Raw genomic sequence first — 13,058 nt, forward strand, 5'->3', positions numbered from 1 at the left:
AAAGCCCTGGGTTTTGACAACAAGGTAAGCAGAATAAGAAGCAAAAGGTGGGTATGGCTGGATGACCACACTTCTAGCAACATGGGGGTGCAGCCTAATGTGCTAATGAGCTGTGCTGTCAGGGGTGTGGCCTATTATGCTAATGAGTTCCTGCTGGGCTTTTTCTACAAAAAGAGCCCTGTTCGGCAGGAACCACTCTCTTAGGTTCCAAGCCCTGTATTTCTATTGGTTGTTATCTGTTTGTTGGGTGTGGTTTACCCCTGTTCAAATCGTATATAAGTCAGCCTGGTTCTATCCTGTTTTGTCTTGTGTTGTTATGAGCTGAATAAACATGAGTCACGTGTTTAAGAGCTGCCTCGATCTCCGTTCATAATAGACCCAATTTAGACCAGAGCTGTCTGCTCTAACTTTCTTCCCCTGGACCACGTTCTAGTTACCCATCCCGAGACCCAGCAGGACAAAAGAAAATCAGGAAAGGCATTCTGTGTCTTGCACCCTCCTTCCCAGCAGGCGGGGGAATTTTGTACAGGGGGAATTTTGTACGGGGGAAAGCAGGGGGGGGGAGAAATGCCAGCACCGATGCGCCAATCCAGAGTGGGCCTCCCAATGGCCGTTTTTATTATTTAAAAATGCATCTGGACTGGCACCTTCAGCTTTGCAAGCAGCAAAATGTCTACGTCCCTGTAATGCTTGTTCATTACATTTGCAACGAATGGCGTTGCCTTTGTCAATTGTTACGGCGGAGAAATACCCTGAGTTGCCAACCCATGCACTCAGCGCCAAAGGAAATTAACCTCATTAAGGCTTCTACCACTCGGGGACCAGGGACAGCAAAATAAGCAAAAAAGTTTCTCCCTGGCGCTTGCAACTACAGTTCTGTGGTTTCTGACCTCCTCTGAGAACCTTCTTCACAAAAAAATGTATCTGCGGCAGAACTCCCTGCATGCTGCAGAGGGTTCCGGAAATTGCCCTTCGATATTTCGACATTGCAATTATATGTCAGTTTTATGGAAGAAGAAGAGATTGGATTTATACCCTGCCCTTCATTACCCAAAGGAGTCTCAGGCTGCGATCATACACACAATTAGACCCGACATAGGTGTGAATGCCGGATGGATTTAAAATTTGGTGTAGTGGTTAAGTGTGCAGACTCTAATCTGGGAGAACCGGGTATGAGTCCCCACTCCTCCTCCACTTGCACCTGCTGATGTGACCTTGGGTCAGTCACAAGCTCTGGCACAGCTGTCCTTGAAAAAGAGCAGTTTCTGTCAGTGTTCTCTCAGCCCCACCCACTTCACAGGGTGTCTGTTGTGGGGAGGGGGAGGGAAAGGAGTTTGTAAGCCGCTCTGAGACTCCAAGTGAAGGGCGGGGTATAAATCCAATCTCTTCTCTTCTTCTTCTAATTTATGCAGTAGCCAAATCGTTTGCTCACACCTTTAATGCTAGCAGCTCAGAATGTAGAATTTTGCTCACAAGACTCCACAGCTTAGAGGGAACATTGCCTGTGAGGTGGGTGGGGCTGAGAGTACTGCTCGTGAGGGAACAGCTCTGAGAGAACTTGTGACTGACCCAAGGTCACACCAGCAGCTGCATGTGGAGGAGTGGGGAATCAAACCCAGTTCTCCCAGATTGGAGTCCGCGCTCCTAACCACTACACCAAACTGACTCTATAGTGGTTTTACAGCCATAGCTTCCCCTGGAAGTTGGGCTGCCAGATCAAGCCTGGGAATTTCCTGGAGATCTGTGGATGTGCCGGAAGATGCCGGAGTTTGGGGAAGGGAAGGAGCTCAGCGTGGATGGGACGCCAGAGTTCGCCCTCCGGAGCTGCCATTTTCTCTGGGGGAACTGATCTGTGCTGTCTGGAAATGGGCTGTGATTCTAGGAGATCTCCAGGCCCCACCTGGAGGTTGGCAACCCTAACTGGGGCTTGGGTTGTGGTGAGGGTGCTGAGAATCTGCACCGAGATCTTCAGTCCCTAACACAAGGTTAGAGTTTCTAGGGCTTCCCAAAAAAGAGGATGAACATAAAACCAAGTTCACATTACATAAAACCAAGTTAATTCTGTGGTTAATATGCTGCTGTTTCTGCTGGAACTAAGACCCCATTGCCCGGTAGGGCTCACCGTCAATCCCCAAGGCAGGGCAGGCAATTGGCAAGGGCAGCTAAAAGCAGCCGTCGTTGTTTCCTGGTCTGGACAGAGACAGCTGCTCCTAGCCGCACATGAGAGCCAGTTTGGTGTCGTGGTTAAGAGTGCAGACTCTAATCTGGGAGAACCGGGTTTGATTCCCCACTCCTCCACTTGCACCTGGCTGGATGACCTTGGGTCAGTCACAAGTTCTCTCAGAGCTGTCGTTGAAAAAGAGCTGTTTCTGTTAAGAGCTCTCTCAGCCCCACCCACTTCACAGGGTGTCTGTTTTGGGGAGGGGAAGGGGAAGGAGTTTGTAAGCCACTCTGGTACTCCGAGTGAAGGGCGGGGTATAAATCCAATCTCCTCCTCCTCCTCCTCCTGCTGGCAGGTGAGTGAGTGACACAGACAAGGAGGACTAGCTGGCCCAGCCCAGGAAAGGACAGGCGAGTGGCTGGTGCTGCCCAAACCTTTCCTGCCACTGCTGTCAATTGTTGGCCTGCCCACCAGACCAGGGGACCAGGCAGCAAGAGAAACTAAGGGCAGCTGCCTCGGTTTCTGAGTGCATCCTATTTGTCTGTCCTGCATTCCCTCCCACTTCCACTTCATGTCAGGGCTTTCTCTTGTTCCCGCATTTGTTTTACAGGAATCTGCATTCAGACCGCTTCCAGCACACCGTTGCCCCGCAACTCCCCAAACTCCTTTTGCTGCTATGCTTTGTTCTCATCCACTTCCAAATTGTTAATCCTTTCTGAAGTAGAATGGTTTCTGTGGGTATTTAAGTGCTGCCCGCTGCCCTCCCCCGCTTCCACCTCTCTCTCTTTAGGCTGACACTCCCTCCCCCCCCTTCTCTTTCTCTCCCTTCTCCAAAGACAAAAGGGGACGTGTCCTCCCACTCAGGCAAACTTTTAAAAAAACCAGAGAAAGCATAAGAAGAAATCAGTATTTTTGGGCAGGAACGCACAGGAACGGAGTTCCGGGTGGCTCCCGAGTTGGCCACGCCCAGCAGGAACTCATTAGCATAATAGGCCACACCCAACAGCAGAAACTCATTAGGATTGGCTACATTAGGGGTGTGTGGCCTAACATGCAAAGGAGTTCCTGCTCCAAAAAAAGGCCCTGGGTTTTGACAACAAACAAGGTCAACAGAATAAGAAGCAAAAGGTGGGTGTGGCTGGATGAGCACACTTCTGGTAACATGGGGGTGCAGCCTAATGTGCTAATGAGCTGTGCTGTCAGGGGTGTAGCCTAATATGCTAAGGAGTTTATGCTGTTGGGTGTGGCCTGTTATGCTAATGAGTTCCTGCTGGGCTTTTTCTACCAAAAAGAGCCCTGAGTAAATATAAATGACTAGGGGGATTCCCTGCTCCCATATGTGCCAGTCTTGCACGTGTAGCTGCCACCACATCCTCTGGCAGTGAATTCCATGTGTGAATCACTCTTTGGGTGAAGAATGACTTCCTTTTATCCGTTCTAACCCGACTGCTCAGCAATTTCATGGAGTGCCCACTTGAGTTCTTGTATTGTAGGGCCTGTTGGGTCATTTCCATCTTGTGAGAACAAGAAATGCACTTTGCGCTGCCCTCAGGCCGTACGTTGTGGAGGGACACGGGTGGACAGAGAAGCTTGTCTGCCGTTGCTGATCTCACCAGAAACCCTTGAAAAGCTTCCAAAGGACCCCGGGGGGGTTGCTTGATAAATACCCCCTGCTAAACTGCAACGAAATTTAAGGGAATTCATGCAGCGAGTGAGCGGGACGGTGGAAAACTCCCAGGTAATTACTCCGCAGCCCGGGGACACCAATTTAGCTGAGACCGCCGGTTCCGCAGCACGCTCAGCACCGCCGTTAATCCAATCCGGTGCGTGTCAGTCTTGGTTTCCACCCGTGCCATCCAGATTATGAGCAAACGGCTCCAGAAGCCCCAAGGGACACCTGTTCCGAGGCAGGAGTGGTCAAATTTCCTGGCTCAGCTTGAGGGTGCATGGCAAGAGTATGAGAAAAGGGCTGAGCACCTCTGAGCATGCACAGAGAGCATTTCAGAGTAGCCACACTGGCAGCTCACAAACACCTGAGACTGCGCGGCAGGGTTCCGGGCAGCCTCGTTTTCGAAAAATCAACCAACGGTACGTGGGGGAGAAAAAAATCGTTTCATTTCCGTGGTGCCTTCAGCTTCTCACTATGGAGTCATCGCGTGCCAAAACAGCAACTAACTGTAACCACCAGATTGAAAAGGCGCTTTCCCAATGCCGCCACAAATATAACATTGGGGGGGGGGGATACCACAATTGAAACAAATCTCAAACCTTGGTACACCACAGCTGACTGTGGCTGCTCGTTACAGAAATCAACCACGAGGGCAGTGGTGGCGAACCTATGGCACGGGTGCCAGAGGCGGCACTCAGAGCCCTCTCTGCGGGCACGCGTGCCATCGCCCCAGCCAGGCCCGGACCCTCATTAAAGTGTCGAATTCTCTGCCAAATAGTTTTAAGTAAATGACAGCATTTGGGATTGCTTCCCTTACTCTGTCTGGATCATCTTAAGTTAATGCGTGAGTTGTTTTTTCTAACGTAGAACCTCAGTATTCAGGTTACATGGCCGTGTGGGCACTTTGCGATACATAAGTGGGTTTTGGGTCGCAGTTTGGGCACTCGGTCTCTAAAGGGTTCGCCATCACTGCACAAGGGGCCGAGCCCACCAAGTGGCAAGGAGGAGTCACTCTGCACGCACTCAGAGGGGCCTTTGTCATTTCAACCACCACATCGACAGAGCTGCACCAAGAGCGCCCGGGTCCTGAAAAACAAGTTGGGGCCAATGTTCCCTCTAAGCTGTGGAGTCTTGTGAGCAAAAATTCTACTTTGTGAGCTACTGGCATTACAGTTGTGAGCAAGTGATTTGGCTGAAACTCCCAGAGTACGGGGCCGGGTGCAGTTTGGTGCCCCTAAGGGCCGGCCCACTCTAGGCGATCGCCTAGTCCACCTAGTGAGTGAGCCGGCCCTGACCACATCGACAGAGCTGCACCGAGAGCGCCCAGGTCCTGAAAAACAAGTTGGGGCACGGGGATGCCAACTCCAGGTGGGGAAGATCCTGGAGATTTGGGGATGCAGAGCCTGGGGAGGGAGTGGAGGTCAGCAGGGCCACAGGGTTCATCCTCCAATGCGGCCTTTTTCTCCAGGGCAACCAAGCTCTGTTGTCCGGAGATCGGCCGCAATTACAGGAGGTCTCCTAGCCAGCCCTACCTGGAGGTGGCAACCCTAGACGGTGGGGGGGGTCAGGCTCTGCTCAGACAGACAAACGTGCACATGCCCGGTGTTCCCCCTAAAATGAGTAAGTGTGAGCTAGCTCACGGTTTTTTAGCCTCCGGCTCACACCTTTTTGCCTTCGCTCGGGAAGGAGGGCTCCAGAGCAAACTGATGCAGCAGCCAAACCGCTCGCTCACCACTTCCATGCCAGGAGCTCACAGAGTAGAATTTTGGCTCACAAGACTCCACAGCTTAGAGGGAGCAGGGGTCATTTCCTGCAAGAGCGCACAGGAGCGGAGCTCCGGCAGTAAAGAGCCCAGGGGGTGGGCACATGCAACAGGCCCCACCCCCTGCTCCCAGCAGCCCTCAGTCAGAGCAAGAAGCAGCCAGGTAAGTTGTAGAGCTACCCCCAGCCCCCCGGTCCAAAACAGTCCAGTGGCACCTTTAAGACCAGGTTTTATTCAGGTACAAGCTCTCCCTCCTCTGCGAGGACAGATCTGTACGTCCCCCCCAAACAGCTAGCAATCCAAAACAGTCCAGTGGAGCTTCTGGTGATGTCAGGGGGTGTGATATATGCAAATAAGTTATGCTAATGAGTTGTGCTAATGAGCTCCTGCACCACTTTTTCTACGAAATGACCCCTGAGAGGGAGCATTGCACGTGCCCACTGTGAATGGTTACTGACCCTCCCAAGTTATGACTGTGCACTCATTGCTTTCCCGCGCTGGGTGAGTGTGCTTGTCCCACAGGTAAAGAACCGGGTCTGGGAGCGACGGATGCAACCGCTGAATAAATCATAAGTAAACAAGAAGCATCGATGTGCCTGACTTTGCAAAGACCTGCTACTTATTAAGGGTGGTGCGGGGGGGGGGGCTACTTAGAAAGGAAAACGCAGGAAATAATTCCACCACCATCACCCATTCTTCCATGCACTAATCTTTTAATGCACTCTCCATCCCGCCTCCCCGGGGAGGAAGTGAGAAAAGGCAGCGGTAAATTTCTTCTGGCAGGCAGGAAACCGAGGCACCAGAAGATGCAAGGACCGATGGTTTGGTTTTTAAAGGGGTAGGGAGGCGGGAGGGTTGCCGGTGCTCTCGTACGGCAGGGCTGCTACGCTTTCGACAGCAATGGACTGGGAGGACGTTCAACAGGCAAAGCAGTCCCAGCGCTATGCCTCCGTGCTTGGGAAGGTTATGCCTGTTGAACTTCTGCCTGTCACAGATAGATATCCAAGGCACACTTGTTCGAGGACGAACTCTAAAACGGCACACAACCAAGCTCCCACCTGCCCCTGTCTTTCCTGAGAACCAGCGTTCCCTCTATGTTGAGTCAGTGTGAGCTAGCTCACAGGTTTTTAGCCTCTGGCTCACACATTTTTGTCTTCGCTCAGGAAGGGATGGGGCTCCAGAGCAAACTAATTTACGCGGCAGCCAAACTGCTCGCTCACAACTTGAATGCCAGTAGCTCACAAAGTAGAATTTTTGCTCACAAGACTCCACAGCTTAGAGGGAGCATTGGCTGAGGACCCCTTATCCAACGCACTCTGAACATGCCTGGAAGCATTCCTTTCTTTTTCAGGACTATGCCATCTCTGGGGATGAGCCTTGGCATTGTCCCTGCAGCCTAGCCCCAAAATGTAGTCCTAAAAAAAACCCAAACAAACCCACAACCCTTTGATGAAAGCATCTATCTGTTGTCTCTGATCGCTGACATTAGGAGATATCGCAAGTGGAAGAACGAAAGCTCAGATTGGAGAGAAGCCGTGTTCAAGAGAGGAGGTTTATTAAAGGAAGGAGGATTCACCATTGCAGGTGAAGGAGGGAAGAGGGGGAACAGCTGGCAACATCTGGGCGGGGTAGGGTTCCAGCTGCCATCCTGAGTCGTGGGTGAAGGCCCCGAGGGGGGCGGAGCAGAAATGCTCTCTTTTTCTCTCTTTCTTCCCCACCGGGAGAGGCGGAGGGGGGCGTTTCCTAAGGGACCGAGGGCCGGAAGACAGGCAGAGGTGAGGGGAAAGAGAAGACAGGCACCTGAGCAGACAGAGAGAAAAAGAGAGAAGAGGAAGGAAGAGACGCTTGATGGTACACAGCCTGCGGCTTGGCTCGCTTTCGTGAGCGATCTGCTTGGCCGTGGTCAAGCTAGAGCTTTCACAACCGCATCTCCCACGTACCCCATCTTGTTATCCCCTTCCTCACTGCTCCCCCCGTCACACACTCCCCTCCTCTCCCTCCACATGCATTTCCTCCCACCCACACATCACTTTTTCCTCCCACCCGCGCCTCAGATATAACTGTGCACACTTCCATCTACCCACCTACAGCAATGTCTGGGACAGGAGAGTCTTATTCTGACCCATACTGCCCTGGTGGCCATTTTGGGATCTATCCAGCTTTGTGCTAATAACAACGGCGATAAATAGTTTCCCTCTAATCGCCTCCTGCTTTCCAAAACACACACCTTCTCCTTGAGCAATTGAAAGCTTGACCGATTTCCCACAAGCTGCTGCAGCGAGCTGGCTCTTCCCTTGGCCCCGATCGTACGTGTCAATTCCACACCATCTGCTGCGTACGATCGGGGCAAAGGGAAGAGTGAGCGTGCTGCAGCAGCTTGTGGGAAATATCTTATCGCTTCATTTCCAAGGACCTTGTGGCGTTTGCAAGTCTATTTCTCCAACAGTGTTCCCTCTGAGCTGAGTCAGTGTGAGCCAACTCACAGTTTTTTCAGCCTCCAGTTCACAGATTTTTATCTTAGCTCGGGGAGGAGGGCTCCAGAGCAAACTAATTTATGCAGGAGCCAAATCGCTCGCTCACAACTTCCATGCCAGTAAGCTCCCAAAATAGAATTTTCGCTCACAAGACTCCACAGCTTAGAGGGGGCATCGTTCCCCACCACAACGACCCTGCAAGGTCGGTCTAGCGCTTCGAGGCCCGAGCAGCCATCTGAGCCCGAGCATCGCCAGTCGAAGTGGAACCACTCGGGGGCTCAGCTCGGTCTTGTCCCTGTCATACTTCACGGGTTCAGCCCCCGTCCCTGGACTGTCCCCTGAGCCCCCGAGTCGATCCCGGTCCCGGTACTCACATTCAGGTGCTGGACAGGCCATGCCCGTAGGGAGAGGTGAACGAGGATCTCATTGGGGCAGCGAGGAGGAGGAGGAGGGAGGCTTCTGCGTCCCGGGCGAAATCCCTTTGCTTCCGTAGTACTCCACCACCTGCTTGGGGACCTCGGCCAGGACGTACTTGGCCAGAGCGTTGGCAGGAGCCTGGGAGAGAAAAATGGGGGAGATAGAGGGGGCAAGTACACTGGAATGGGGAAGACAGAGGGGGGGGGGGCAAATGGCCACCCAGCGGAGGGCCCAGAGTGGAGATTTCGTTCCACGGTGCTTCTCAGCACACCTGGACACAGCCTGAGCATCTCTCACCTTCTTGAATTCACGGAGGGGCACGAACTGGACAATGTCGCGGACGGCCCGGCCTTCGTCTGACTCCAGCATCCCGCGGTCCCCGTTGAGCTCCCGCATGTCCGAGAAGTCGGCGTTCCCGATGCCCACGATGATGATGGAGAGCGGCAACCGGGAGGCCCGGACGACAGCGTCGCACGCCTCGGGCATGTCGCTCACCACGCCGTCAGTGAGGATCAGCAGCACGCGGTACTTCTGTGGGGCAGAAGAGTCGGCGGGGGTAAGGAGAGTGGGTCAAAAGACCACCCGAGACGCTCTCGACTGTCGTTCTGTCCCACCCCTCCCAGTGCCTTCGGGCCCTGGAGCTGGTGCTCCCAAAGTTCCTCCCAAACTCCCACCGCGGCATCCCGCGGGCAACCCCATTTTCCCTTCCTCAGCCACAGGACTGGCATACCGTGGGTAGCCCTGTTTTCTCTTCCTCGGCTGCGGGAGCAGCCACCTTGTTGATGATGGGGGCGACGTTGGTCGGTCCGTACAGCTGAATCTGGGGCAGGCAGCGCTTGTAGGCCTCGATCACTCCCACGATCCCTGTGGGGAGAAGATGGAAATGCCCCTGGTCTGAATTTTTCCTGGGATAAAGCAGGTTTACAGTCCCTAACCCTAGATCAAGGTGGGCAGCAGTGTTGGTCTAAAGCAACAGTGCAAAGTCAGAGTCCAGCGGGGCACCTTTAAGACCAAGAAAGGTTCATTCAAGGTGTGAGCTTTCATGGGCACGCACACTTCGTCAGACACAATGAAATGGAACTGGCTTCTCTTAATGTTCATATGTTAATCCACTGCATTGTATCTGATGAAGTGTGCATGGACAAGAAAGCTCACGCCTTGAATGAACCTTGGTTGGTCTTAAAAGTGCTACTGGACTCTTAACTTCGCGCAGTTCCTAACCCTGACCTGGATAGCCCAGGCTAGCCCAATCTCATCAGAAGCTTAAGCAGGGTCAGTCCTGGTTAGCATTTGGATGGGAGACCACCAAGAGAGTCCATGGTCACCCCACAGAGGCAGGCAACAGGGCCGGCTCACTCACTAGGCGAACTAGGCGATCGCCTAGAGCAGGACGGCCCTTAGGGGCGCCAAACTGAACCCGGCCCCGTACTCTGGAAGTTTCTTGATTATTTGTGTTTTTCATTCTTCCTAAAATGCATTTATTTTGAAAATTGGTGGGCGCAGGGGAGGGGGGTGCCAGAAGGGATCCTCGCCTAGGGTGCAAAATAAGCTGGGGCCGGCCCTGGCAGGCAAAGGCCAACCACCTCTGAATGGCCTCTTGCCTAGAAAGTCCTCCATAAGTCAGTTGCGACGTGGTGGCAAACCCCCCCCAGACAAATGGTTCCTGTGTCTTTAAGAGCTTTATAAAAGGAGAGGATTCAGTATGACATTCCCCACCCCCCTTCATGAAGTAACCATAATGGGGATGTTAAGTTGCAACCATTATATAGTACAGGATCCCTGCTATTTAAAGAACGGTCTTCTTAAAACTATTATTCACTGACGGCAAGAGGTACCGCAGATGGGAAAATGCATTAGCCGGGACTCTAATTAAAACATTCATATCCTGCTTTTCCTCGTGACTCAAGGCGGGATATCCATGTTTTATCTGTTTATCTTGTACATTTTTAATCCTGTCTGTCTGTTCAAGGGATTCAGAGCTCCGGACGCGGTTCTCTCTTCCTCATATTATCTTCACAGCAGCACTGTGAGGTTAGTTAGATCGGAGGCGTATCGACGGGCCCAACTAGTTTTGTGGCTAAGTGGGGATTCGAACCCAGGTCTCTCAGATCTTAGTCCAACACTCTAACCACTACACCACGCAGGCTCCTGACTTCTAAAGCCAGTTGAATCCGACTCTAGGGTTGCGGTGCTCATCTCCGTTTCAAAGCCGAAGAGCCAGCGCTGTTCGAAGACGTTTCCGTGGTCATGTGGCCGGCATGACTAAACACCAAGGCGCACAGAACGCTGTTACCTTCCCGAAGCGGTCCCTATTTATCTACTTGCAATTTCTTGCTTTCGAACGGCTAGGTTGGCAGGAGCTGGAACTAGAGACGGGAGCTCACTCCATCATGCGGCACACTTGGGTCTCGAACTGCTGAACTACTGACCTTCCACAGCCTGCAGTTCAGCGTCTTAACCACTTGGGCCACCGCAGCTCCAAATCTAAAATATTAAATAGTCCTAAATACTGTAAACGGGATAGGGCAGAAACTGATCTCAGGAGCCTCTGTCGATCAGAATTTCCCATCTGGACAAGGTTCAGGTAAACGCAAGTCTTGACTCATGAACATCTTTGCATGTCAGCAGGGCTCTTTTTGTAGAAAAAGCCTAGGAAGAACTCATTAGCATAATAGGCCACACCCAACACCAGAAACTCATTAGCATATTGGGCCACACCCCTGACAGCACAGCTCATTAGCACATTAGGCTGCACCCCCGTGTTACCAGAAGTGTGGTCATCCAGCCACACCCACCTTTCCCTTCTTATTCTGTTGACCTTGTTTGTTGTCAAAACCCAGGGCTTTTTTTGGAGCAGGAACCCCTTTGCATGTTAGGCCACACACCCCTAATGTAGCCAATCCTAATGAGGTCCTGCTGTTGGGTGTGGCCTATTATGCTAATGAGTTCCTGCTGGGCGTTGCCAACTTGGGAGCCACCCGGAACTCCGTTCCTGTGCGTTCCTGCCCAAAAATAGCCCTGCATGTCAGTGTCTCTCCGTCCTTATTCAAACCCCCTCCCCAAATGACCTCTTGTTTAGTTTCAGAGGGAAGCTGTGCTGGTCAGCAACAGAACAGCTAGGTTTGAATCCAGTAGCACCTGAGAGACCACAAGAAGAGGAGGAGGAGGAAGAGGAAGAGAAGAAAAAGGAGGAGGAGGAGAAGGAGGAGGAGAAGGAGAAGAAGAGGAGGAGAAGGAGGAAGAGGAGGAGGAGATTGGATTTATACTCCGCCCTTCACTACCCGAAGGAGTCTCAGAGCGGTTTACAATCCCTTTCCCTTCCCCTCCCCACAACAGACACCCTGTGAGGTAGGTGGGGCTGAGAGAGCTCTCTCGAGAACTGCTCTTGGGAGAACAGCTCTGAAAGAACTTGTGACTGACCCAAGATCACACCAGCAGCTGCATGTGGAGGAATGGAGAATCAAATCCAGTTCCCCTAGATTAGATTTTCAGGTTATAAGCTTTTGAGGATCAAAGCTCGGACGAAGGGTGCTGGACTCTCCAACGCTTACACCCTGAAAATCTTGTTGGACCCCAAGACGCTACCAGATGTCCATCTAGCTGTCCCCCTTGTTCAGAATCTTTTTTTAAAAAATCATTCTTTGTGGAGACAGGCTGGCCCTGCTACCCAGAAGTCTTTTCTACACAGATCAGAGATTCCTACTTTCACATTCTGGATTCTCCGGGTCAAAGTTGATAGCAAAATCGTGAGACACCTATAAGAGGACCAAGAATCTTGAATTAGAGAGAATGCTGGAACGGAGGGATTGCCCCCCCACCCACCCCACCCCCTTCCTGATTAATCTGATCTCAGAAACTCCCGGGGCTTACCTCGAACTCTGGGGGAATCCTTGCGCCGAAACCAAAGGCCGGGAAGCGCTTGTCGCTGAAAGAGAGGAATGAGGTCATGTTACTGGCTGCCTGCATGTTTGTGGGCTCAGTGAGGGAACAACTCCAGCAGCTACCTGTCGTAGTCCTGACAGATCTCGCCCACCGAAGACAAGGTCTTCAAGTACTCGTTGGGTTCCTTGGGGTTGATGAAGTGAAGGGAGTGCTCGCTCCGTGGATCCCCGTTGGAGGCGGTAAAGTCGATGGCCACCTGGGTAAGTAAGAGCGCCAGGGATAAACCAGGGGTCTCCAACATGGTGCCCGTGGGCTCCATGGCACCTGCCAACACCTTTCCTGGCGCCCCCTAAGTGTTGAGAAAGAGTAATGAACAGGTGGGATTCACTGCTGCAGGAAGTGGTGGCAGCGACAAGCACAGACAGCTTCAAGAGGGGGACTGGATAGACATATGGAGCAGAGGACCATCAGTGGCTATGAGCCACAAGCAGGGGTCATTTTGTAGAAAAAGAGGTGCAGGGGCTCATTAGCATAAATTATTTGCATATGCCACACCCCCTGACATCACTGGAAGTGTGTCAGAAGGCAACACCCTCCGCTCAGGCTCCAATGGACTGTTTTGGATTGCTAGCTATTGGGGGGGGGGAACGTGCAGATCTGTCCTCACAGAGGAGGGAGAGCTTGTACCTGAAG

General features: G+C 52.4%; 1 protein-coding gene across 1 annotated transcript in view; it reads right to left on the bottom strand.

Moving 5' to 3' along the window:
- Nucleotides 1-7,131: 7,131 nt before the first annotated feature.
- Nucleotides 7,132-13,058, bottom strand: part of CPNE6 (copine VI (neuronal)) — a 34,295-nt gene continuing 28,368 nt past the window's right edge. Inside the window, exons 11-17 of the mRNA XM_015413630.1 lie at nt 12,488-12,621; nt 12,354-12,408; nt 12,187-12,238; nt 9,214-9,347; nt 8,781-9,014; nt 8,441-8,621; nt 7,132-7,392 (exon numbers count right to left, since the gene is read on the bottom strand). Coding sequence (XP_015269116.1) covers nt 8,490-8,621; nt 8,781-9,014; nt 9,214-9,347; nt 12,187-12,238; nt 12,354-12,408; nt 12,488-12,621 — 741 coding nt within the window. The 3' untranslated portion in view covers nt 7,132-7,392; nt 8,441-8,489. The remainder of the gene's footprint in view (nt 7,393-8,440; nt 8,622-8,780; nt 9,015-9,213; nt 9,348-12,186; nt 12,239-12,353; nt 12,409-12,487; nt 12,622-13,058) is intronic.

Source organism: Gekko japonicus, unplaced genomic scaffold (genome assembly GCF_001447785.1).
Source record: "Gekko japonicus isolate JY-2015 unplaced genomic scaffold, Gekko_japonicus_V1.1 scaffold1098, whole genome shotgun sequence".
NCBI lineage: Eukaryota > Metazoa > Chordata > Lepidosauria > Squamata > Gekkonidae > Gekko > Gekko japonicus.